Source organism: Camelina sativa, chromosome 9 (assembly GCF_000633955.1).
Source record: "Camelina sativa cultivar DH55 chromosome 9, Cs, whole genome shotgun sequence".
In the NCBI taxonomy this organism is placed as follows: domain Eukaryota; kingdom Viridiplantae; phylum Streptophyta; class Magnoliopsida; order Brassicales; family Brassicaceae; genus Camelina; species Camelina sativa.
This window is the reverse complement of record NC_025693.1, coordinates 4683464-4707496: the sequence shown is the minus strand read 5'-3', so window position 1 is coordinate 4707496 and position 24033 is coordinate 4683464. Positions and strand designations below refer to the sequence as shown.

Genomic DNA, 24033 nt, shown 5'->3' with positions numbered 1-24033 from the left:
CTGTTGTATTTAAAAGAGTTTAGAGCAAGAATTATTACAGTTTTTGGATATCAAAACCGCAACAACAGTGACCTTTTGGATCTTGTTAGAAACTTAATTTAAACGTGCAAGTTTCGTCTTCTGAAATTTTCTACCAACAAAACAAAATTTTACAAACTATTAATTAGGTGAACTCCAATTGGGAGGGTGGTCACATGTATGTGTGTGTGTCTTTGGTTTTTCCTTTTCTTAACGTTGTATATTTTTTAGATGTTTAATCTGATATTAGAAAACTATTTACGTACTTTAAGATCCAATATGCAACCAAAATAACATAAATCTCATTCGGTTGTAAGTTTTGCATTGAAATAAATTACCTCTACCTTGATCGCATGTAAATCAACAATCCATCATTTTAAACAGAGTAATTGAAATGCTGTTTGATCCTAAAGCCACAATACATACTACACTAATAAATCCGAGCAAGTGGTGATAAGATATACACTAATTAAAGGCCTCCAAGTTTGGTTTGAATCTAGAAACTATAAAATCTCAAATTCTTAAAAAGGTTTCAGGATTATTCAAAAGAATGTCACACTTAATGTTTATATTTCTTTGAATCTAATTTAGCAATACATTCAATAGATAAATTAAAACTTGAAATCTTACGAGAGTATTAAATAGATTCATGTCATGTATATTTAGTTAAATAATCATGTCTTATTTTCCTTGAACAAATAAAATATCTTAGATCCCTAAAGAATCTCTAAAGAATCTTAGAACCTCTAAACATCGTATTATGAGATGTCTACAACATATATAGCCACAGTAAAATTTAGAGATCAAACGTTGGTATTTCACTAGACCAACCATGTGAGGCTTGATACAACATCCTTGGCAACAAGTGTCTGTAAGGATCACTCTCTCTTTTCATTTTTAAATAGGCAATGCATTGTTCGACCTCAGACTTTGCTTGCAGGTAAACCTCTTGTGCCTTATCTTTGTCTTTCAGCTCTTTCTCCTTACCTGACACGGAAAACAAATCCCGCCATTATTGCAAGTACTGAGGTCAGTGATTTGAAGTAGAGAGCATACATTTAGATTACATCATATTCGTACCTGCTAAGTCTATTGGTTTTCCAAAGTAATAGTAGAACCGCCCTGGAATCTTAGGTAGAAGTCCTGGAATATAACAATCTTGGTTTCCCAATTCACTTTCGTCGCCTTCCCTAACAATTATGACGTTCAAAAACATATGTTTTTATATATGAGAATATATGTAGAGTGTTATCAAACATTAAACACCTTATGTTGCCAGCGTCCTTTGTTGCTTTTTCCATTAAATCCTTCAGGATAGGGATGTTCCTTTGATCATTGGAATCCAATACAATCTGTGAGAAGAAACTAGATTTGTATAAAAAGGTTTCTTGGTTTATTCATTCACGGGCAAAACCCTTATATACACACATATGAATTAACCCTAAGTACTTTACATATATTACACTAAGACATCTATACAATATGTAAATAACACATAATATCCCTCAATACCCCCCCCCCTCAAGTTGGAGTATGAAGGTCACAAATACCCAACTTGCCATTGAATCCATCAAATTCTTTTCGTCCAAGAGCTTTAGTAAGTATATCAGCAAGTTGTTCACGCGTAGAAACATACTGCGGAGCGATAACCCCAAGAACAATCTCGTCACGTATGAAATGACAATCAGTCTCAATGTGTTTTGTTCGTTCATGGAAAACCGGATTCTGACTAATATAAATCACAGACTGATTATCACAATGCAACGGAATCGGATATGTGCAATCAACACCAAGAGCAGTAAGAAACTCATGCAACCAAAGTAGTTCACAAACCGTTTCAGACATTGCCCGATATTCGGCTTCAGCCGAGGAACGAGAGACAACCTCCTGTTTCCGTGTCCGCCAAGAAACAGGAGAACCCCCGAGGAGGATAACCCAAGCCGTGAGCGACTGACGGGTAAGAGGACAACCATCGTGATCAGAGTCGCACCAAGCAGAGAGACGCAAATCAGTATTAGCACTCAAAAATATACCTTGACCAGGATTATTCTTGAGATAGCGAACCACATGTAAGGCTGCTTCCCAATGAGCTTCCTTCGGAGCATGCATAAACTGGGAAAGAAGATGAATAGCATAGGACAAGTCTGGGCGAGTAACACTGAGGTAAATAAGCCTTCCCACCAGCCGGCGATAACGAAACGGGTCAGAAAGACACGCACCACCAGCCGAGGCCAACTAATGATCTTGTTCAAGAGGATGGGAAACCGGCTTAGCCCCTAGTAAACCCGAATTAGAGATAATGTCAAGGGTATACTTGCGCTGACACAAATACATACCCGTAGAGTTGCGAGCTACTTCAATCCCTTAAAAATACTTGGAAATACCAAGATCCTTCATCCGAAAACAGGAGCTCAATAATCCTTGAAGCCCTTAATGATTTTTCGAGAACTACCAGTAACAATAAGGTCATCCACATAGACAAGAACATGTAGTCGGATATCCCCATCAGCAAAGGTAAAGAGAGAATAATCCTTCACACACTGTTTAAAACCATACTCCTTCAAAGCACTAGAAAGAGCACTAGAAAGCTTAGCAAACCAACACCGTGGAGCCTGACGAAGACCATAGAGTGATTTGTGTAAGCGACAGACTTTGGTGGGATCATTAGTACGAAAACCCGGAGGAAAACGTATATACACCTCTTCATCTAAATCACCATGCAAAAATGCATTATGAACATCCATCTGATGAACCTCCCAATCTCGAGAAACAGCAACCTCAAGGAAAGACCGAACCGTAGTCATTTTGCATACAGGGGCAAACATCTCTTTATAATCCAAACCCTCTGTTTAATTATTGCCAAGAACAACCAAACGTGCCTTATATCGCTCAAGTGTCCCATCGGCCCGATATTTCAAAGTAAAGACCCACTTACAACCCAAGGCTTTCTTCCCCAGAGGCAAACTCTCAACGGTCCAAGTTCCACTCTCCTCCAAAGCATCAATCTCCACACGAGCTGCATTTCTCCAATTCTCATCAAGAAATGCTTCCCTATAGGTCATTGGAATCACTCCAGCGGTAATAGCAGCGAGGAAGACTCGATGATGTTCCGAGAACTGAGAACAATCCACATATGCATCAATCGGATACCAAGTAGAGTCAGTGAAATCCCCATCAGAGGCTGTGGTGACCGTATTAAGCACATAATCTTGTAACTAAGCAGGAACAGATTTCTTGCGACAACCTTTCCCCATAGGAGTCTCTGCCTCAATCAGATCCGAGTCCTGTATTGCTGGTTCCACATCAGGTAAAGAAGACGATAAATAAAATGGAGGACTGCGGAGAAGACGGAGAACCAGGAGAAACAGGCAACGGTAAGGGAATAGGATCAGAGATAGCAGGAGGGGGAGCAGGACTGTTCGAAACTGGTTCCACAACCGGATCAGTGGCCACTAAATCCAAAGAAGAAGAGTAGGAGGAACGTATGTCGGGCAACAATGGGAAAAACTCATCAAAACAGTCGTCAGCGTGAGTTGGCAAAACAGAGGAGTCGTGAGTTGGCAAAACAGAGGAGTTGGGTGAGTGCACTAGCTGTGACGTAGACAAAGAGCGAACAGCAGACGGGAACTCTGCTTCCATAAAAATAACATCACGAGAAACAGAGATGACACCAGTGTCGATATTATAAACCTTCCAACCCTTTTTACCAAAAGGATAACCAAGGAAGATCAATTTGTTGCTCAGAGAAGCAAACTTATCACCGTCCCGACGTTGATCATGCACGTAACAGAGACAGCCGAAAACCCATAAATGAGCCATCGGTGGCGGTCTGCCATTTAGTAATTTGAATGGTGTCTTCCCGTCAAGGACCGCAGTTGGTGTGCGGTTTATCAAATATCCCAGAGTTAGAGCACAGAAACTCCAAAACTCAACTGGGAGATTAGCTTGGAAACGCAAAGCCCGCGCAACGTTGAGTATATGTCGATGCTTGCGCTTTACGCGTCCATTCTGTTGGGGTGTCCCAACGCAAGATGTCTCGTGAATAATTCCTTTCTCCCAAAAGAAACCACCGAGACTTAAAAATTCAGCCCCATTATCACTTCATATTTTCTTAATCTTTGTATCAAATTGACGTTCTATAAGAGATGTGAAATCACGGAGTGTTGACGCAGCAAGAGATTTTGATGGTAACAAAAAAATCCACACAGCGCGAGAAAAGTCATCAACAATGGTGAGGAAGAAACGAGAACCGCAAATAGCCGTGGTCCGATACGGACCCCATAAATCACAATGCACCAATTCAAAAGCCATAGTAGTCTTATTAATTCTTAAAGGAAAAGGATCTCGTGTTTGTTTAGCACGAATACAAACGTCACAAGACTTGAAATCAAAAACACCCCTACTAGTACTATCAGAAAACTTGAACATCTCCATAGCTGTAGAAGAGGGATGACCCAAACGACGATGCCATATATCCAAAGGTTGTGAATCCAAGGTCTGTGTCATCGCTGCAGCCTCCACTCCTCGAAAGAAATAGAGACCATTCAACTGCTCACAGGCTCCAATCACCATCTGTGTGATGCGGTCCTGGACAACACAAAGTCTGTCAGATATCTGGAAGATGCAACCCCTATCTCTAGTTAACTGAGAAACAGAAATAAGATGACACTGCAATCCATCAACATAAAACACTCTAGACAACTGAAGATGGGATCCAAGAGAGACTGTCCCATGTTTATTTGCTGTAGTAAAACGTCCATCAGGAAGTTTAATGAAAACCGGAGCCATATCACAAATATCAACGAGAAAGTCAATACTCCCTGTCATGTGGTTCGAAGCATCTGTATCAATAACCCATGATTCGATATATAGCTTACCCGAGAGACGATCACACTTGCCGGAGTCCCGATCATTCAACATCTTCTTCAAGGATTCCCATTGTTGATCGGTCAAACCACTAACTCCAACCCGATCAGTTTCAGTGATAGCAGAGTTAGCGTGAAACACTGGTGGCATTGTCACAACCTTATTCGCATGAGCCGGGTCTTTCCGTTTGGAGGATTTAGAACCAAAGGACACACTGCGACGGTCACCATTCGTCCCACCAGGTACCATTGGCGGTTGAGGAGTAGGAACCTTCGAACGAGGTCTATCGCCCCACCACCAGGGATAGCCAATTTTGCGAAAACAATTCTCAGCCAAGTGCCCAGTCCTACCGCAACTTGTACACACTGCAGAGGGATCACGCAGAGGCGGGTGAGATCGAGGGCGAGATGTCTCTTGGACAGCAAAGCTGACTCCATCATGTCGTTCTTCCATACATCGGCTCGCCTTCTTCAATTCCTCATCTTGAGTAACCACCTGATACGCCTCATCCAAGGATGGCAAAGGATCACGTGAAAGCAAAGACGACTTCACCGCACCAAAGAGAGAGTCATCAAGTACCATTAAGAACTGATGAAGTTTGTTTTCCTCCCTCTCTTTAGCAATCTCCTCCAGTGTTTTCGCTCTCTGAAAATCAGCGAGACTCGTACAAAGCTTCATAAGCTTCCCGTAGTAAGCTTCCACAGCGGTGCCTTTTTGTAAACAGTTCGCAAGCTTTGTTTTCAACCTTTGGACTCTCTTTCCATTCTTCACAGAAAAACGCTTTTGTATATGAGTCCATAAATCATGAGTGACTTCATGATGAGAACGTGAGCTACTCAAATCCGTAGCCACCGTAAGTTTGATCCAGGAGACGACCATGGCGTTATTCGCCCACCAGTCTTCAAGATCGTCCAAATCAGGTTTAGGATGGTGCCATCCGCAAACCCTAACTTCTTCCTTGCCCGTAACGCAAGTCGTATGTTAAGTGCCCACTCGTCATAGTTAGGATCCCTCAACTGTGGTTGAGAAATAATTGAGCCTGGATTATCTCCCGAAGAGAGATCATACGGATCTATTCGCCGCTGTGTTGGCTCAGACCGTAAAAGTCGATCTTTAGTAACAGAAGACACATCTTCTCCGCTCATCATGATGTTAAACTAGAGAGTATATCGATAAGAAAAGATCGACAATACTAAGGTCAAACAAAGAAGAAGAACAAGAGAAACAGAGTAAAAATATCGAGGATCGTATGACCTAAGAAATTAGGTTTTGCTCTGATACCATGAGAAGAAACTAGATTCGTATAAAAATGTTTCTTGGTTTATTCATTCAAAGCACTAGAAAGAGCACTAAGTACTAGAAAGAGCAAAGCCCTTATATACACACATATGAATTAATCCTAAGTACTTTACATATATTACACTAAGACATCTATACAATATGTAAATAACACATAATATCCCTCAATAATCTGAGAATCAGCCAACGTCACAAACCAAAGTTACTCAAAACCGAGATTCGCGCAAATATAAAACTAGAGTATATGTAGAGTTATAAGCATTTTGAATATAGATACACAATGTTTCTTGCTAATTCGCTGAATGCACATTTAAGATATCGATTAATGCAACAATCTTCTTGGTAATGTATAATTTTAAATGGGACCGATAATGCATATTTGATAAATAGTAGCATGAAGGAAATGGAATAGTGTAGAGCTTATGATTTGAGTATAAAAACCTTACTTTGAAGATGTCGTCTTCTCCAACAACACCGAAAGGAACGATTTTCGCTCCAAATTTAGATGCAACTCTCACAAACTCTGATTGTTCTGGCCAAAACAGTTTGTATTCTTCACCCTGTAAAGTCTCTATGTACATGTTAGCCTCCAAAACAAGAATATCCAAAATTGTAGAAATTTAAAAATGTCATCATGAAACAATATATTACTTAACATAACCTTTCTATGCAAAGCTTCACGGACACCTCCAGGATACAAAAGCACATGAGCCTTTTCACGAAGTAGTTTGTAGAAATTCATATTGGAGACAGGTACTCCACCCATTAACTTATATTTGTCAAACGTCTTCGGGTCGACTATTGAGTCTCGGATATACATAAATACCATAGGATGTGTCAAACCCCGCATGTGAATGTTCCTATGTTTCATTAGTAGACCAACCATTGGAGCCAACTCAAATCCCAATATCATGTGATAGCCAACGTACACAGCCGGTCCCTCTGAAGGTAATCCTTCGAGGCTCCTTACAACAGTACCGTCTTCTAGAGTTGATAGCATTACAGGTGAAATAGCATCCATTAGCAATCTGCACGCGGAATACATATATTATTCAACTAAAACCTTTTATTTTATATAGACTGATTTATTTTCCTAAGCATACAAAAAAACTAGTCAGGCATTTTACCGGTGATCGTCTAATTGTTGTTTAAATTCAAATAAGGTAGGCACAATGTAATCCGAAATGTAGTCATGAGACTTCCCACGGCGATAAAAACACGTAAACTTGATGATTGTAGCCAGATCTATGATGTCCTCCTGACAGGAGATGTAAAAGAGTTAGTTATGAATAAATCAGTATTAGACCCTAAGTAATATCTTAGTTCTGTATTCGATGAAAACAGATGACTTACCAAAAGGGGAAACAGTCCACTGTCATCAAGCTTACGGACAATACATTTTGGCAACGTGCTCGAGTATCTGTCAATGTCTTCGTCATTATGCAGCCATTGATCGCGTCCGCTGCATTAGTCATTACCAGATATTCACATTACACTTGTCCTCCAAGCTACAACATCTCTTTGAAAGTAAAAAAGATTTAGAACTTATGAAACAGAGAAACTTATTGGACCTCGGAAGTATCAGTGTTTCAGCTCTGACTGAGTAAATGAGAGAATTCACAGATGTAATAGCATACTTAAGCATTTCGAACTTCCAAAGCAGTGTGTCCTTAGGGAACATCCTACAAAGAGTCTGAAAATAGTTGTTTTGAGTGAGGTGTTGATCATATGACTTGATGTACACTAGACCATGAGTTTCCAAGGAGAAAAACTTACAGGAAGATTAGCTGACACTGCAAAGAGATCTCTTAGCATCCTTCCACCAAGTCCGCCCATTCGCTGGACAGAAAATTCATTTGACAAAGCATCTAATAGTCCCTTCAATAGATCGCCTACGTAATAAAGCCACAAGATTATCATGTTATATAACATTTTACAGTTGTCACTGCTTTCTAAGTTAAATCAAGATGATGCTAAAACTGAACATATCATACATAACTTTTGGAGACATTTTAAAGAATCCACTTGAAACTCAATTAGTGGGTTAGTCAAGTTAGAATATGAGAAGAGAACACAAATGTACCTTGCTTAAGACCAAATGTGACTTCCAATAGTGTGGGAATTCCATCTGGTAACACAGTCAGCATTCTTGACATGAAGTTGTTGACATGTGTGGCTGCAAAAAAAAAAATGTCTGTGATGAGAAATGAGGCACATATTTCTTGACATTTACCGACAAAATAAGAATCAGGGAGGCCGAGCTTTTTTGTACCTGGATTAACCAAGATCAAAGCAAGATCGATGTTGGGGTTCTTGGCGGCAACATCCAACGCAAGACATGCTCCAATTGATTCTCCAACTAAATATATAGGTCTATTTGGGAAACGACAGTGCTCCGACCTAATTGTCCTCTCGATAAGCTTCACCAAGTCTGAATAAAAAGGGTTTAGTTTTCGGTTAGAAAACCATTTTTGTGGCTAACAGATACTAATTAGAAGGGATGAAAATCACCTTTAACAGAAGTACGATCCCTGACTGGAATGTGAAGGCACCATATATCAAAAATCCTATTGAGAGACAAGAAGAATACATGTCAATATCAGTTCGGTTCTCTTTTCTTTTTCTTTTCTTTTTTTTTTCATTCCTTGCTGATATGGATATTACAAAAAGAGGCAACAATGTTTGCAAATAATGCAATCTTCTAGGGAAATAATATATGATGAATATGAAATTACGCACTCCCCAAGTTTCTTGTGATGGCGAATGAGACCTAGTCCAGTACCATCGATCCCTGCAAAATTTTTGTTTCCTCAGTTTTGTTAATCTAACATTTCAGAGTTACATGGAAATGAAAATATAGTAACTATAACAATTCAGCCAAAAGAAATCCGGAAAATCCAACTAATCCGGAGGTGAGCAAGCTCTTTGCATGTTACCGGAAAATCCCAAGAGTCCACTAAGTGGTCACACATGTAAGTTACTTGATGATCACGTAACACCTTTTGTTCCAAGCGTATCCTCTGGGAGTTTACACCCTGAGACCCGGATCCTCAACCACACCACACAGCGAGCTGAGATCCATTCATATTACGATTGAAAGACGTACGAAAGAAGAATTAGAGGACGAACCAGGTAAGTATAGGAGAAGAGGAGAGCCTTGAGCTTGAGCGCCACATTCCAGCGGAGAGAACCAACGAGGTGGACCTTCTCCATCTCCCACGAAGTCTCTCGCTTCTTCCAAAAAATCTGACAAAGTCTTCCGCAAATCGGGACGCGCCGCCTCCGCTTTTGAATATGGATTTTCCACCATGTTTTCATCCTTATTCTTCCGTCTCCGACGAACACCACTAGGAGGAGAAGGAGGAGTTGTTGGTACGGATTTGATCGCCGTGATACGATGCTTCGCGGCTGAGTTCCCTCGTGGTAGGTTTGATGAAGATGAGACGGCACAGAGACCGGAGATTGAGCGAAGTATTGCAACCACCATTTATGAGAAAGCTCTAGTGAGAGAGTTTTGCCATTAATTTAGTGTTTATTATACTCACAATACTACAAACTCGTCCAAACAGAGAGCCAAGAAAATGCGTGGAAGTTAAAACTTTATTGTTTCATTTTTGGAATATATTTATATCATAAACATATTGAGCATGTGCTATAATTAAGAAATTAAACCTAGTGGTAGTAGACAAGACTGTTAAAGAATAAAAATATATCAACAAGACTAGATTAATCAAAACATGTAATTTAGTGGTTTGTGAATAGTAATTGAGAAGTGAAGAAATAGCAATATGGCAAGGTGAGCCAAGTCTTAGGATCGTAGAGGTAGTGCACATGCGTTTTTGTTTTTTGTTTTTTTACGTTATCTATATTTACAAATTGAATAAGCCACATCATATTTACTTGTTTTACAATTACTTGATGGACGCATGCACTTTGTGTGCTACTGGAATTATGCAGAAACGGAAACAAAGGAATTTTAAGGGAGGTGTTGGATATATGATAGAGTTTTCATCACTACAAATCCTTCTAACATGTTTAGAGAATGTAGAAAACAAAACTCAGATGGAGATTGTAGAGAACCAAGAAAGATTTTGATTGATCAGCTCAATTTTAAATTCTTTTTTAAAAGGTAGAAAGAATTACAAATAATAAAACATAAGATATCTCCTTTCCTAATTATATTTTCGATATAGTGTATATATAATTAAAATGTTGACTTTAGATGTCTACTTTTACATCTGAAGTTCGTCGAGTAGAGAGTTTTACGAATTTGGCATGGGACTTTCTTTTGGCCTGAATCAAAAATCGAACATATATAGAAGCATGACATGATTATATATAGAGCTATATTGATAGCTTGATTTTAATGTACTACAAAACTAAAGTATTAACGATTGTGTGAGACACTTGGACTATATAATTCCACAATGCATAAAAATTTGGACTTATGTTTGGTGGGGATGAGCCAGGTCCGTGCAATAGTGCAACGCATGGACGACTCACGAAAACTCAGATAGCAAGCCATCTTAATGAATTTCCCTCCCTTAAAAAAATAAAGTTAATATCATGTGAACCAATGGTCCACATATCAGATATTAAACTGATAAGAACAGATACTACACTTGATCTTAGCCAAAAGGCCGAGAAAGGTATGAATTGTATGATGAATGGAGCATCCTTTTTATACACTAAGTTTCATTGAGAGCAACCTCTGTTTCAACGATGTGGGATAAAATAAGCCAAAAGAAAATGTCTTAACATGATATGATACTGTAATTAAGTGATAGGCCTTAATTAGCCCAATCCAACATTAGCCCATATTTTTATAGCTGTTACGTGTCGGTTACGAAAATAATTCCCATAACGTTATAATTCTTGACTAGTGTTGTTTTAGTCTTTTTTAGATATTACCAATTTTTCAAAGATATGATTAACAATGTTCTCCAGAGTACAGCTACGCTTGTTACTATTTATCCCAGACGTGCCACTGAATAATATTGGTGTATACTAAGTGAAACCACATGATGACGACATTCGAACAAAATCAAATCTTAACAATTGGTAATGAAAAAGATATGGATGACAGAAAAGAGAATAGAAGACTTTCAAATGAATGGTAAAGAAATGTCGGAAAATTATATATATATATATATATATATGCCAAAGGCATTCTGATTCTTTAATTAAAGGTCCAACCTTTCAATACCCATGCAAAGTTTCCTAATTTGGATTTTCAAGGAAAATAAAATTTTCATTTTAAATTAGAGAAAAAGTCAAGAACAACTAGCCCAGACCATAAGGTGGAAGAATCAATTCAAAGAACATAAATTTACATATTGCAGTTTGGATCGAAGGGAGGGGCAATTTAATATACATACTCGATTTAGCTAGCTATCATTGAATCTGAAACGGTTACTTCAGATTGATTGAACCAACCACGTCTGAATTTTCATTCAGTTCATCGACTTAAACAAAAAAAAATCATTGATATTTAAACATCTAAACAACACGAGAACGTGATGTTTTTATTTTGTGATGCCACCAATGAAATACGATATACAATAATGAGGGATATACAATAATGAGAAATTGCAGTGTATAACCAACAAAAAAAATTATAATTCGCCTACTAACTCTAACTTTCAACCACATCCCTTACCACCACAAACACCACCATCCCCTACCATTACCACCACCACCATCTCCGGCAGCCAGAGCACTGCCGCCTCTAACTACTGCCATCACCACCTCAATTCACTGGACCACCACCGCCAACCGATCACTTCCCCCAAATTACCGCCGGACCACCGCTGCTGACTGGTCACCTCCGCTGGACCACCGTCGCCGACTGGTCACCTCCGCCGGACCACCGTCGCCGACCGGTCACCTCCACCGGACCACCACTGACGCCAGACCACCGCTGCCACTACTTCCGGCCGGAGGACCTCCGCCACCACCTCACCCGGCCACCGCCTCCAGTCGCCAACCTCCAACCACCGGCCACCTCCTCTGGCCACCAGTTAGTAGTTACCACTACTCCATCACCACCAAAACTGCCCTTTTGATAATTTTTCATTGACCAATTAATGATCACTCATCTATTATTTTTAATTAGTTGGTTATTTTTTACATACCATTTTTTATTTTTGTTATCATACAAATTCACCCTAGAATAATTTTGTGAATGAACCGACAAGAAGATCATCTTAGTGACCCGAAAAAATGGTCCATTTAAAATAACATATTCCGTGATGGCAAATTCAACAACAACAACAATAAAAATGAGCCTATGCACCCAAAAAAAATATTTATATTGTTTTGAAATTCTAATCATTTTTCTAGAGAGAGAAAAATCAAGATGACTATATTTAGCCTATGCATCCAAAAAAAAAAAAAAAAAAAAAAAGCAGACTTTAGAAATCAATACGCATATATTCTTTTTTTTTTTTTTGACAATGACGCATATATTCTTTCTATAGGGTTATAAAAGGAGAGCAGATGCATGTGAAGAATAAGGCAAAACATATAGAGAGTAATGGAGTGTATATAATGAGGAAGAGAGGTCTAACATGGAGGAACGAGTCATGTTTAGTAGCCAAGGATGACTTGCCTGATCTTTTTCACCTCCATGGTTCAAGTTTCGATGATTATTATGCATTTTAAAAGCATAATAGTTCGAAAATCATGTTGAATCTTGCGGGTTACGTTTCAGGCAGTCTCTTTGGCTATCTTGACATGCTTGTTTCATCCATGTTATACCTAGTTTCCTTAATGTCTTCAGAATCTATAAACTCACTTCAAATAAATATATTAAATCTTTGTTAGAGTGTTACGTTTCTTAAACGTCAAATTTGCCCGGTTGGTTTCTAAAGCATTTGTTATACTATATGCGGTGAGTATGCACATTATTTAGAAGGAGATGTCAAAGATGAATAGAAGAATCATATTTGGTAGCCGAGGATGACTTGCCTGTTTCTTTGAGTAAAATGGTTATGTCATATTTGACAAGTGACTATAAGTTATATCAAGTAATGACCATTTCGCTCATCAAAAGATATCAGGCAGTCTCCTCGGCTATCCTTATATGTTCTTCTCTCTCATCTCAGACGTTTACCTTCATTCAAAATTAGAGAGACACAACAAGAAAAGTAATGGAGACACAATGCTGGTGATTTTTAGGCTATTTATATATATATTTAGTGAATGTATTAGGTGTTATACTTTGCGTATACATCAATATTATATTGAAAATCTAGCAATTATGTTTTGGCCTTGAAATATGTTACATCGTGGGAGAATCGGAATCGTTTTGCTTTGTCTCGGTATTCAAAAAGCTCTCGGGATGATAACGCGGATTGGTTATCCACTCAATCCAATACACCTGATGAGCCCACCAACTTAATGAGTCTCGACNTATATATATACTCGATTGAGCAATTATTAATTAGTATTTCAACAAAATAGTAAAAAGAATGTATGTGAAGTAGTGAGCACAATAAGAAACATGAAATAAAATNGTTTCATGGAAGCTCCTCTTAAGGTATGCTTCCAATGCAACCTAAGATCCGCGTGGAATGTAAACTGAATCTCTATGTGCTGCATGGTATTGGTGATTAGGCCGCGTAAGGTAATTTTTCATGTGCGAAATGCCTTTATCTGGAGATTCAAAGTGTTCTTTGGGGATCCTAGTGCTTATGATGAGACTGGATTGCGATATGTACTCTACAAGGCGACATGTTGTCAGACCGATCAATTATCCAGAGAAGTGGTTGTCGTTTCGAAATGTTGTGGAGTTAAATCGATTTTGGAAAAAGGATATCATCTATGAAACCAAAAGCTACAAAATCTTGTGTTGTATCCAGTCCACTGCCTGAAGTATTACAAAAGATGGCAGTCACCAATCTTATATTGCTCGAGACGGTCCCTCCAACAGAATGCTTTATTCAGATTCAGGCTTCTATTGCTAGGCGAAGAGGCTACCTGATTTGTATTTTCTCTTTTGGGACACCGTTACATACGCTGTCTAGTTTCTTGGCTTCCTAAGTCCTTATTCTGATCTAATAAACTGAAGTTAACATATAAAAATTAATTGAATTTACAAATTTTGATTTACTACTTCTAAGACTTCATCAGGAAAAAAAAACAATTGGTGTCTTCTCATGCTCTAAGTCTAATATATATCGTCTCATTGGAAGAAAATAGTGAACACTATTCTGCAGACTTACTAAAAGGACATGATGTTATGATGATGACATTCAGAGAATATCAAATCTCGACGATTGGTAATATAAAGATATGAGAGAAAAAAAAAAAAAGAGAGAGAACTGTCTGCTTTATAAAATGTATAGGCGTGGCGTGGATTTTATAAAGGTATTCCTGATTCTTTCATTTAATGGTCAAACCTTTTTATATCCAAAAGAGGTGATAAAGAGATGCAACATCTCAACAAAACATTTCCTATTTTGGAATTTTAAGGAAATTGAATTTTAATGTGAATGAGAGATACAAAGTGAAGAACAACAACTTGCCCATACCATAAGGCAGAAGCATCAATTCAAAGGATCATTTTCTTACATATTGCACTTAAATAAAAGGGACCGTATATATATACTCGATTGAGCAATTATTAATTAGTATTTCAACAAAATAGTAAAAAGAATGTATGTGAAGTAGTGAGCACAATAAGAAACATGAAATAAAATGAGAATATTTTCTCAACCACATGGAATATATATGTGGAAAAAAGCTTATTATCTTTAGCCAATATATTTTAAATATTAAACTATCAATTGGTAATATATTTGTGGTTTGCATACTGATTGAAATAACCACATCTGAATCTGCATTTAATTTTTCACTGATTTAATAAAACTCACATATAAAATGTACACTATTTAATTAGATATAACCAAAATCTAGATGATTTGACATGTAATGTTTCTAGATTGCGAAAATGAAATGTGATGTATATAATTTTGTGATTGAACCGACAAGAATATTATCTAAATGACCCAAAAAAAAATGGTCCATTTAGAGGAACATATTCTAGTGATAGAGAATTCAAAGTTGACTATATTTAGCCCATGCAAAAAGAAAAGCGATAAGTTTAGAAATCAATAAGCATATATTCCTTCGCAAGAGTTATAAAAAGAGAGCACATGCATGTGAGGAATGAGACATATAGAGAGTTACGAAATGAAGAAGAAAGGTCTAACATGGCGTAAAGAGTCATGTTTAGTAGCCAAGGATGACTTGCCTGATCTTTTTCACCTCCAAGATTCAATTTTCAGTTCATGGGTTTTGGATTATTATGCATTTAAAAAGTATAATAATTGAAATCATGTTGAATCTTGAGGGTTAGGTTTCAGGCGGTCTCCTTGGCTATCTTGACATGCTTTTTCATCCATGTTATTACTTACTTCTTTCGGTCTTCCGAATCACTATAAATTCACTAACTATAAAAATATTGCAATCTTTGAAAGGTGTTGTGTTTAATTTCGAAAATCTCAAATTGTCTTAGATAGGTTTCTAAGCATGTTTCATTTCATAATAGATGTGGTGAATGCATACATTATTTAGAAGGAGATGTCAAAGATGAATAGGAGAATCATACTTTGGTAGCCAAGGATGACTTGCCTGTTTCTTTGAGTAAAATGGTTAATGTAGTCTTGTTTGACAAGTGAGTATGACTTATATCAAGTAATGACCATTTTACTTATATAAGATATCAGGCAGTCTCCTTGGCTATCCTTAGATGTTCTTCTCTTTCATCTCAGACTTTCACTTTCATCCAAATAAGAGACACACGACATGAGTATTCATGGAAAGAATAATGTTGGTTGTTTTTTAGGCTTTTGCATGTTTATATATAGTGTATATAAGGTATTACATTTTGTGTATACATCAATGTATATACATGAAAATCAAGCGATTGGGGCCTTGGATTATGTGATATATGTGGAAGAAACTGAATCCTTTCATTTTCAAATAAATTTACTTTGACCCTCTCTCGATAATTCATATAGCTTGGGAGGATATAACTAATTGGCTATTGACTCAGTTTAATACACTTGATCGGATGGTCCCACCAACCTCAAATGAGTCTTGCTATCAAGTTTCATGGAAAGCTCTTCTTATGGTATGGTTCTCGTGGAAGTAAATCGGAATCTCTATATATGGTGCTGAATGGTATTGGGTGATCATATCATGGAAGGTAATTTTCCATGTGGCCTCTATAGGCTACCTCATGTCTTGTATCTTGGAGCGGAAATTCAAAATCTTAGTTAGGCTTCCTCAAGCTTACTCACAATGAGACCGGATTTGGTTATATTCTACTCGGCAAGTAGGGAGTTACTCAGAACAATCAATTCTCTAAAATGGGATATCATAATGGAACCAAAAGCTACAAAACCGTGTTTTGAATCGACTTCCCGAAGTGTTAGAAATGGAAGACCGGCGCCAATCTTATATTGCTCGAGTCAGTCCGTCCTACAATAGGCTTTCTTCAAAGATTTCAGATGGTAGAAGAGGCTAAAAATTATTTTCTCTTCTGAAACACAATTACTTTTGTTATCTTGGCTTCCTTAATTAATAGATCGAAAATGACAAAAATACTATATGTACCAGTTTTGTTTGGAACATTGAAAAAGTTTTGGAGTTCTAAATTGAAGACATAGATCTTACAAATGTAAAATCTCGAGCATGAAGTCTAACGTTACTAAACAATCGACCTTTAACTATACCTACGAGAAAAAAATATATATTCTTGCTCTTAACGAATTCATTAATTTATGTGTGTGGAGAAAGCAAACTACTACAGACAGTGCGAGAATAACTCAAAATAATTCATCCAAATCAGAAATTTTGTCTCCTCTTGATGCTCTAGTATTACATCAGAGCTGTGCAAACTTGAGGAAAAAGAAGCGGCCGAAGTTTTGGAAAAAAAATAAAAGTCATATTTCTCAAAACGAGAATTCATCTCTTGTGCCCCTATACCAGAAATTCATTTCTGCATTACCCTCACTTATTCTCACTACCCCTTTTTTTAATGAAAGGACGAAACTACTCCTCTAACAATTTTTAAAGAATATTAAACATCCTAGTCGTACATACCCGATTTCTAGTTGTACCAGTTGCACCTCGCATAGTTGTACCATATATCCCCTAGTTGTACCAGTTGCATCCTAGTTGTACCAGTTGCACCTCGCATAGTTGTACCATATATCCCCTTGTTGTACTAGTTGCACCCTAGTTGTACCAGTTGTACCCCGTATAGTGGGATTCGAACCCTGGGCGCGCGCGCGTGCGCATGGAGCTTGCAACCACTGAGCTACTGTGTTTTTCGTTGAACAATTACTGATTTAATTATATTTAACCTAAAACAATCTTCATTAAGAGTAATATTGTCCTTTTACCATTGAAGGAGTTTTGAGAAATTGTTTTGATAGAAAAGGTGTTATCAGATTTTAGCTCTAACAAAGTTATATCATGTTGTATCCCTTTAAGTTACGTTCTATAGTACTTTCCCTAGCGTTGATGAGTGAAACCAGGACTTGAGAATTCCACAACACCGTTAGAGAGGCAAAATCTGGCTGACCGGCTGCCATTATGAGCGCATTACACAATTCAAGTGCTTCCGCTACTAGAACTAAGGCATCATAGGCTCTATTCACAGAGAAAGAGGTCGTGGGGGGACAATCAGAACTTGTAATTATCCAACCCAAACCGCAGAGACAAGAGGCGACTAACCACACTACATCGTGGCACAAACATGGAGCTCTAGTTTCTTAATTAATAAAAGAAAATGAGAGATATCAAAGCATCTCCAATGAGATCGATTTCTTATTAAAATAATTGAAAAAATTAAAAATATAAGAGAAAGAAAAGATGGGTACCTCAAATGAGAAACGACGAGAATCCCATGAGAACTTCTTTAATTTGTACACTTGTCTCTTTAATTTTGGTTTCAACTTGTCGTTACGTCTTCAGTCGAGCATTTGATGCTAAGCCTTTAAGTTCATACAGTGAGTAGACGTTCTTTTACCAAATTGTTTCCTATTATGTCACAAGAAAGATTTAATGACTTGACTATTTTATCAATCTAAAGATAGTAGTTAGAATTTTTGATTTTGAAAACTTGGTTAACCATTTTGTAGAGAAAAAAAGAAAGACAAATGTTTAAAGACTAATATTTATTGCTAATTTGTTTCTCTATGGATTTTGTATTACATGAGCATGGTGTTTATTTTTGTAGAATTTTAATTTAAATTGGGGAATTTTAGTTTTAGTCGCTTATGATACTCGTTAACATTCACACAGATACATGTTGTTGGAAAGAAAATATTGAACATTGTTCTGCGGACTTCTTTTTTTTTTTGGGGCAAACTGTTCTGCGGACTATGCTTGTTAAAAAAAAAAAAAAAAATCCAACAGATGCCAGTGAACAATATCTGTGAGAACATGCATACCAAAAAGACACTCGAACCAAATAAAATCACATTCTCAACTATAGGTAATATAAACGATACGAAGAAAGGAGGATCGACTACTTTTTATACCTTCCGCAATGTCCAAAGGTATTCTGTTTTCTTTCATTTCATGGTCAAGCCTTTTTTATATACAAAAGAGAAGAAAAATGCAACATATATATCGTCAAAATTTACATTTATGGAATTTTAAGGAAAACGATTTTTTATCATAAATTAAATTAGAAAAAAACGTGAAGAATAACCTGCCCATATCATAAGGCAGAGCATGATCAATTCGAAGGAATAGTTTTTTATTTACACTTTTCAGTTAGATAAAAGGGACCGTTTAGTACATATATATATATGTACTCGATTACTATTATTAGTAAAAAGTATGTATGCAATATGAAATATATTAAGAACATTTTATCAACCAGATCAATGAGTTGACCGACGTATGTTAAAATGCTTTTTTTTTTTTTATCTATAGCCAATTTATTGATTGATTTTAAGCTATCTATTAAGTAATATGTCTACGGTTCTATATAAAAATCATAAACTATTACACTCAAACTTAACATTATATAATTTAAATATGTGTATGATTTTTAAGTTTGAGTGTAATAGTTTGAAACTAGAGTTGGCTACAATAGGCTTTCTTCAAAGATTTTATCAACTGAAACAATAGTTTCAAACTATTTGAAATATACACATCTAAAATGTACATATATAGGTCTATTTTATATAAACAAAATCGAGATGATTCGACAACGTAAATTAAAGTTTCTAAATTGGAGAAACTCTTACACCCATAAATGAAATGCGATGTATAATTTTGTGAATGAAACGACAAGAATAATATCTAAATGACCCAAAAAATGGTCCATTTAGAGGAACATATTCTAGTGATGGAAATTTCAAAGTTGACTATATTTAGCCCATGCAAAAAGAAAAGAGATCATTTTAGAAATCAGTAAGCACATATTCCTTCTCAAGGGTTATAAAAAAAGAGAGCACATGCATGTGAGGAATGAGACATAGAGAGAGTTGTAAAGCGTATAATGAAGAAGAGAGGTATAACATGGCGAAAAGAGTCATGTTTGGTAGCCAAGGATGACTTGCCTGATCTTTTTCACCTCCATGATTCAATTTTAGATTCATGCGTTTTCGATTATTATGCATTTTAAAAGTATAATAGTTCGAAAATCATGTTGAATCTTGCGGGTTAGGTTTCAGGCAGTCTCCTTGGCTATCTTGACATGCTTTTTTCATCCATGTTACACCTAATTTCCTTAATGTCTTCAGAATCACTATAAATATGCAGTTCAACTATATATATTCAATCTTTGTTAGAGTGTTATATATGTTTCAAAAACGTCAATTTTTACCGGTTAGTTTCTAAAGCATTTGTTATAGTGTATGTGGTGAGTACGCACATTATTTAGAAGGAGATGTCAAATATGAATAGGAGAATCATATTTGGTAGCCAAGGATGACTTGCCTGTTTCTTTGAGTAAAATGGTTATGTCATATTTGACAAGTGACTATAAGTTATAACAAGTAATGACCATTTCGCTCATCAAAAGATATCAGGCAGTCTCCTTGGCTATCCTTATATGTTCTTCTCTCTCATGTCCGACGTTTACCTTCATCCAAAATTAGAGAGACGTGACAAGAAAAATCATGGAGACACAATGCTGATGATTTTAAGGCTATTTGCATGTATATAGTGAAATGTTGCATGGTATTGGTGATGAAACCGCGGTTTCAAGTGTATATGTTTGATCTTATCTTCATCTTAAAATTTGGGTTTTATAGCTTTCCTATTAGTATTTAAGTGGGTTGTACGTGTACGTAGAGTTCATTAGCTTTGATTATTAATGAAAAAAAAAACCATAATTTAAGTTTCAACCATTTTGATCATTGGTTCAACCATTTTCTCTTTCTATCATTGTTTGTCATTCGGTCATTTCTTCGAAATCCACGAACCTTGGACCTTGTTAGGTTTACGCTGCAACAGGTTTAAATGCAACCTAGGATCCTTTTGCAATGTAAATTGGCATCTCTACAGAGCTGTCAACACGATGATAATTAAAGGCTAATTCATACACAAAAAAATCTATTATAACTAAGACTTGTAGTCTGAGGTTTGTTTTAGTAACGCTATAATGTAAATCTCCATAACTCATACTGTTGACAAAATTGTCTACAATGAAAAAAAAATATAAATGTGATGACTTAATTACAAAGCTTACTATAAACCTAGTCTAATTGAGAAGTCCAGACTAAAACCTTCCTAATAACCAGTTAGTTATTTGAATGTTTACTTAACATAAAATATAAATTACAAATTCGTTTTTGTGACACTAAAACCTACAATAGAAATTAAACTACCTACAAAGAATGATTAACATGAGTTTAAAAAAAAAAAATAGTAGGTTTACCGTACAAACGAGCAGATATACGTGAATAAAACAATTTGACAAGTATACAACGCATTGATTAGGCAGAGAAAATAAAATAAAATAAAAACTTTATATACATGAGTTATCCTCATTTGCACATTTAAAATTTTCGTTTTAAATAGCTTACAATTTTCAAAAAACATCAGAACTCTATTGCCTACATGTACATCTGTTTATACCAAAGTGCCCCTAAAACTACAAATAAAACGACATGTTTATATGACGCTGACATTTAACCATATCAAATCTCAGCAGTCGTATATGAAAAAATATGATAATATAGAAAAGAATCGATTACTTTGAAAAAATGATGGGCGTGGATTGATTCGGCATTGTCCCAAAAAAGTAGAATTCTAATTCTTTAATTTAACGGTCAAACCTTTCAATATCCAAAAGGGGTAATAAAAAGATGCAACATATCATCAAAAATTTCCTATTTTAGAATTTTAACGAGAGTTATTTTTTATTATTAATTTATCATTCGAGTTTCAACTAAAAAGTATGCATATATACAAAGTAGTGAGAATAATAAGCGATCTGAAATAAGTTGAGAACAGTTATCAAGCCACGATGAGTTACCCCACGTTAGCAAAATATTATTACTTAGATGTTAATCTATTAGTAGATGATATATATTTATTTTTTAAACTATGGAGCTATGGACATCTAAAACTACCTAGTTTAACAATTTTTTTTGGTAGGACTACCTAGTTTAACATATACCAATAGATTAACATCTAAATAATAATATTTGCTTTTCAGTGGAGCTATGGACATTTTTTTTTGGTTGAAATATCAAATTCATTAATCAACAAAAGAAAAAATATTTACATGAGTTTGGGTAAAACTTGTAAACACAGAGCATCATCAAGCCTAAAAACCAATGATTAAAGACAAAGCTTCAGCGGTCCAGAATGCCTTGCTAACGGACCAAAAGAGGACTAGGGGAGTGTTGGAGGTGGTGGAGACTTTGTAGGCGCAGCGTGATCTCTTCGGTGATCAAACCAGTAAGGGCGTGGTAGGAGAGGTAGCATGTGTTATGGATACGCCCAGCTCCCTCCAAAAAAAATAGATAACGGTTTGGAAGAGAAGATGTAGGGGAGTAGCATCAATAGTAGGAGAAATTTGGCGAGTGAGTTCTCTCAAACCGATTGTCCAAACTGGATTAGGATTGCAGAGCAGCTAAGGACGACCAAATACAAAATGAATATGGACAAGCGAAAAACAGATGATATCTGGTCTTATTACGCTCACCACATAGTGGACAGGCCTGCGTTTGTCTCCAGAGACGCATACGTTGGCCAGTGGAGAGCCGATCACGAATCGCAAGCCACACAATAAAGGAAAAACGTGGGACTGCTTGAGAGAACCAGACAAGACGTGACCAAGAAATTCTCGGCGAGGTTTCACGAATCAAATCCCAAGTACATTTGGAAGAGAAACAAGCTATGGACATTTGGTTAACATCATAAATTATTCAAAGAATTATAATCTATATATATGTCTGAATTTACCAACTTAAACAATTGTTTCATACTATTTGAAATAACCACATCTAAATTTACATATACATTTGATTTCATTTATTTATTCAAACTCACAGAAAAGAACAATGTTTTATTTTATATAAACAGAAGTGAAATCATTCGACAATCTAAAGTTTTTACACTATTGTGGAAACACTACAAAACCAACTCGCTAACTTTGATATATAATTTTGTGTGAATGAACCGAAAAGAATATTATCTTAGTGACCCGAAAATGGTCCATTTAAAAGAACATATTCCCGTGATAAAGAACTCAAAGTTGACTATATTTAGCCCATGCAAAAAGAGAAGAGATAATTTTAGAAACTTTTATACGCATATATTATATTCCTTCTCAAAGATTATAAAAAGAGAGCACATGCATGTGAGGAATGAGAGACATCTAGAGAGTTATGAAGTGAATAAAGGAGAAGAGAGGTTTAACATAGCGAAAATAGTTATGTTTAATAGCCAAGGATGACTTGCCTGATCTTTTTCACCTCCATGATTCAATTTGAAGTTCATGGGTTTTGGATTATTATGCATTTAAAAGGTATAATAATTTGAAACTCCTCTGAATCTTGCGGGTTAGGTTTCAGGCAGTCTCCTTGGCTATTTTGACATACTTTTTCATCTATGTTATACCTATTTTTCTTTTTGTCTCGTACTATAATTATTTTCGGAAAACAAAATAAAACTTAATCTATATATTAAAGTAGGTATTGTTTCATGTGTTGAAACTGTCAAATCTTGCGTTTGATTTTCAAATCCTATTAATATTATTTTGGTTAGTGTACACATATTTTTAAAAAAGAGATGTGAAAGATGAATAGGAAAACATATTTGGTAGCCAAGGACTTTCTGATTCTTTGTATATAATGTCTTTTTTGAGATATAATTATATCTATGTGCGAAAATAAATGATACAAATTTTGTTAATAAAAGTTAGAGTGTGAATGGTTGCAGCGGTTGGAGCGAATAAATTTATTTGCGGATCAGACTACTTTTTATTTACCATTCATCATGTGTAGTCCGCAGTGGTGCAGTCTACAGAAAATAAAAACAAAACCGCAGTGGACCAACTGCGGACCGCTTTTCTTTATAAATACAGTTGGACCGTAATGGTCTGTTGTCTACACTTAAAACAGAGCGGTCTGGTCCGCAGACGGATTTGTCTGCCCTGGCCGCAGTTACCATTCAGATCGTTTTTTCTACTTTCTGTTACGACGTTTAAATATTGATTCACTAAATCAAACACAATCTTCTTGATTCACTGCTTTCTCCAATAACATGAAATCTTATAATCAAGCAAAATGTTATTTATATTTTTATTTTGCTTACAAACGCCACATCATTAAATGGATTATAATTCTAACAAAAAAAAAAAAAAAA

The 24033-nt window shown here is 36.2% G+C and overlaps 1 protein-coding gene across 1 annotated transcript; it reads right to left on the bottom strand.

Moving 5' to 3' along the window:
• LOC104710493 (acyltransferase-like protein At3g26840, chloroplastic) lies at positions 683 to 9670 on the bottom strand. The gene is made up of 14 exons (XM_010427103.1): positions 9313 to 9670; positions 8923 to 8974; positions 8695 to 8750; positions 8456 to 8614; positions 8267 to 8359; positions 7960 to 8075; positions 7755 to 7876; positions 7537 to 7645; positions 7311 to 7441; positions 6845 to 7211; positions 6630 to 6743; positions 1285 to 1370; positions 1099 to 1208; positions 683 to 1005 (listed from the first exon to the last, which is right to left on the bottom strand). Exons 1-14 carry the CDS (start codon positions 9668 to 9670, stop codon positions 815 to 817), a joined length of 2064 nt encoding a protein of 687 aa, XP_010425405.1. The 3' UTR covers positions 683 to 814.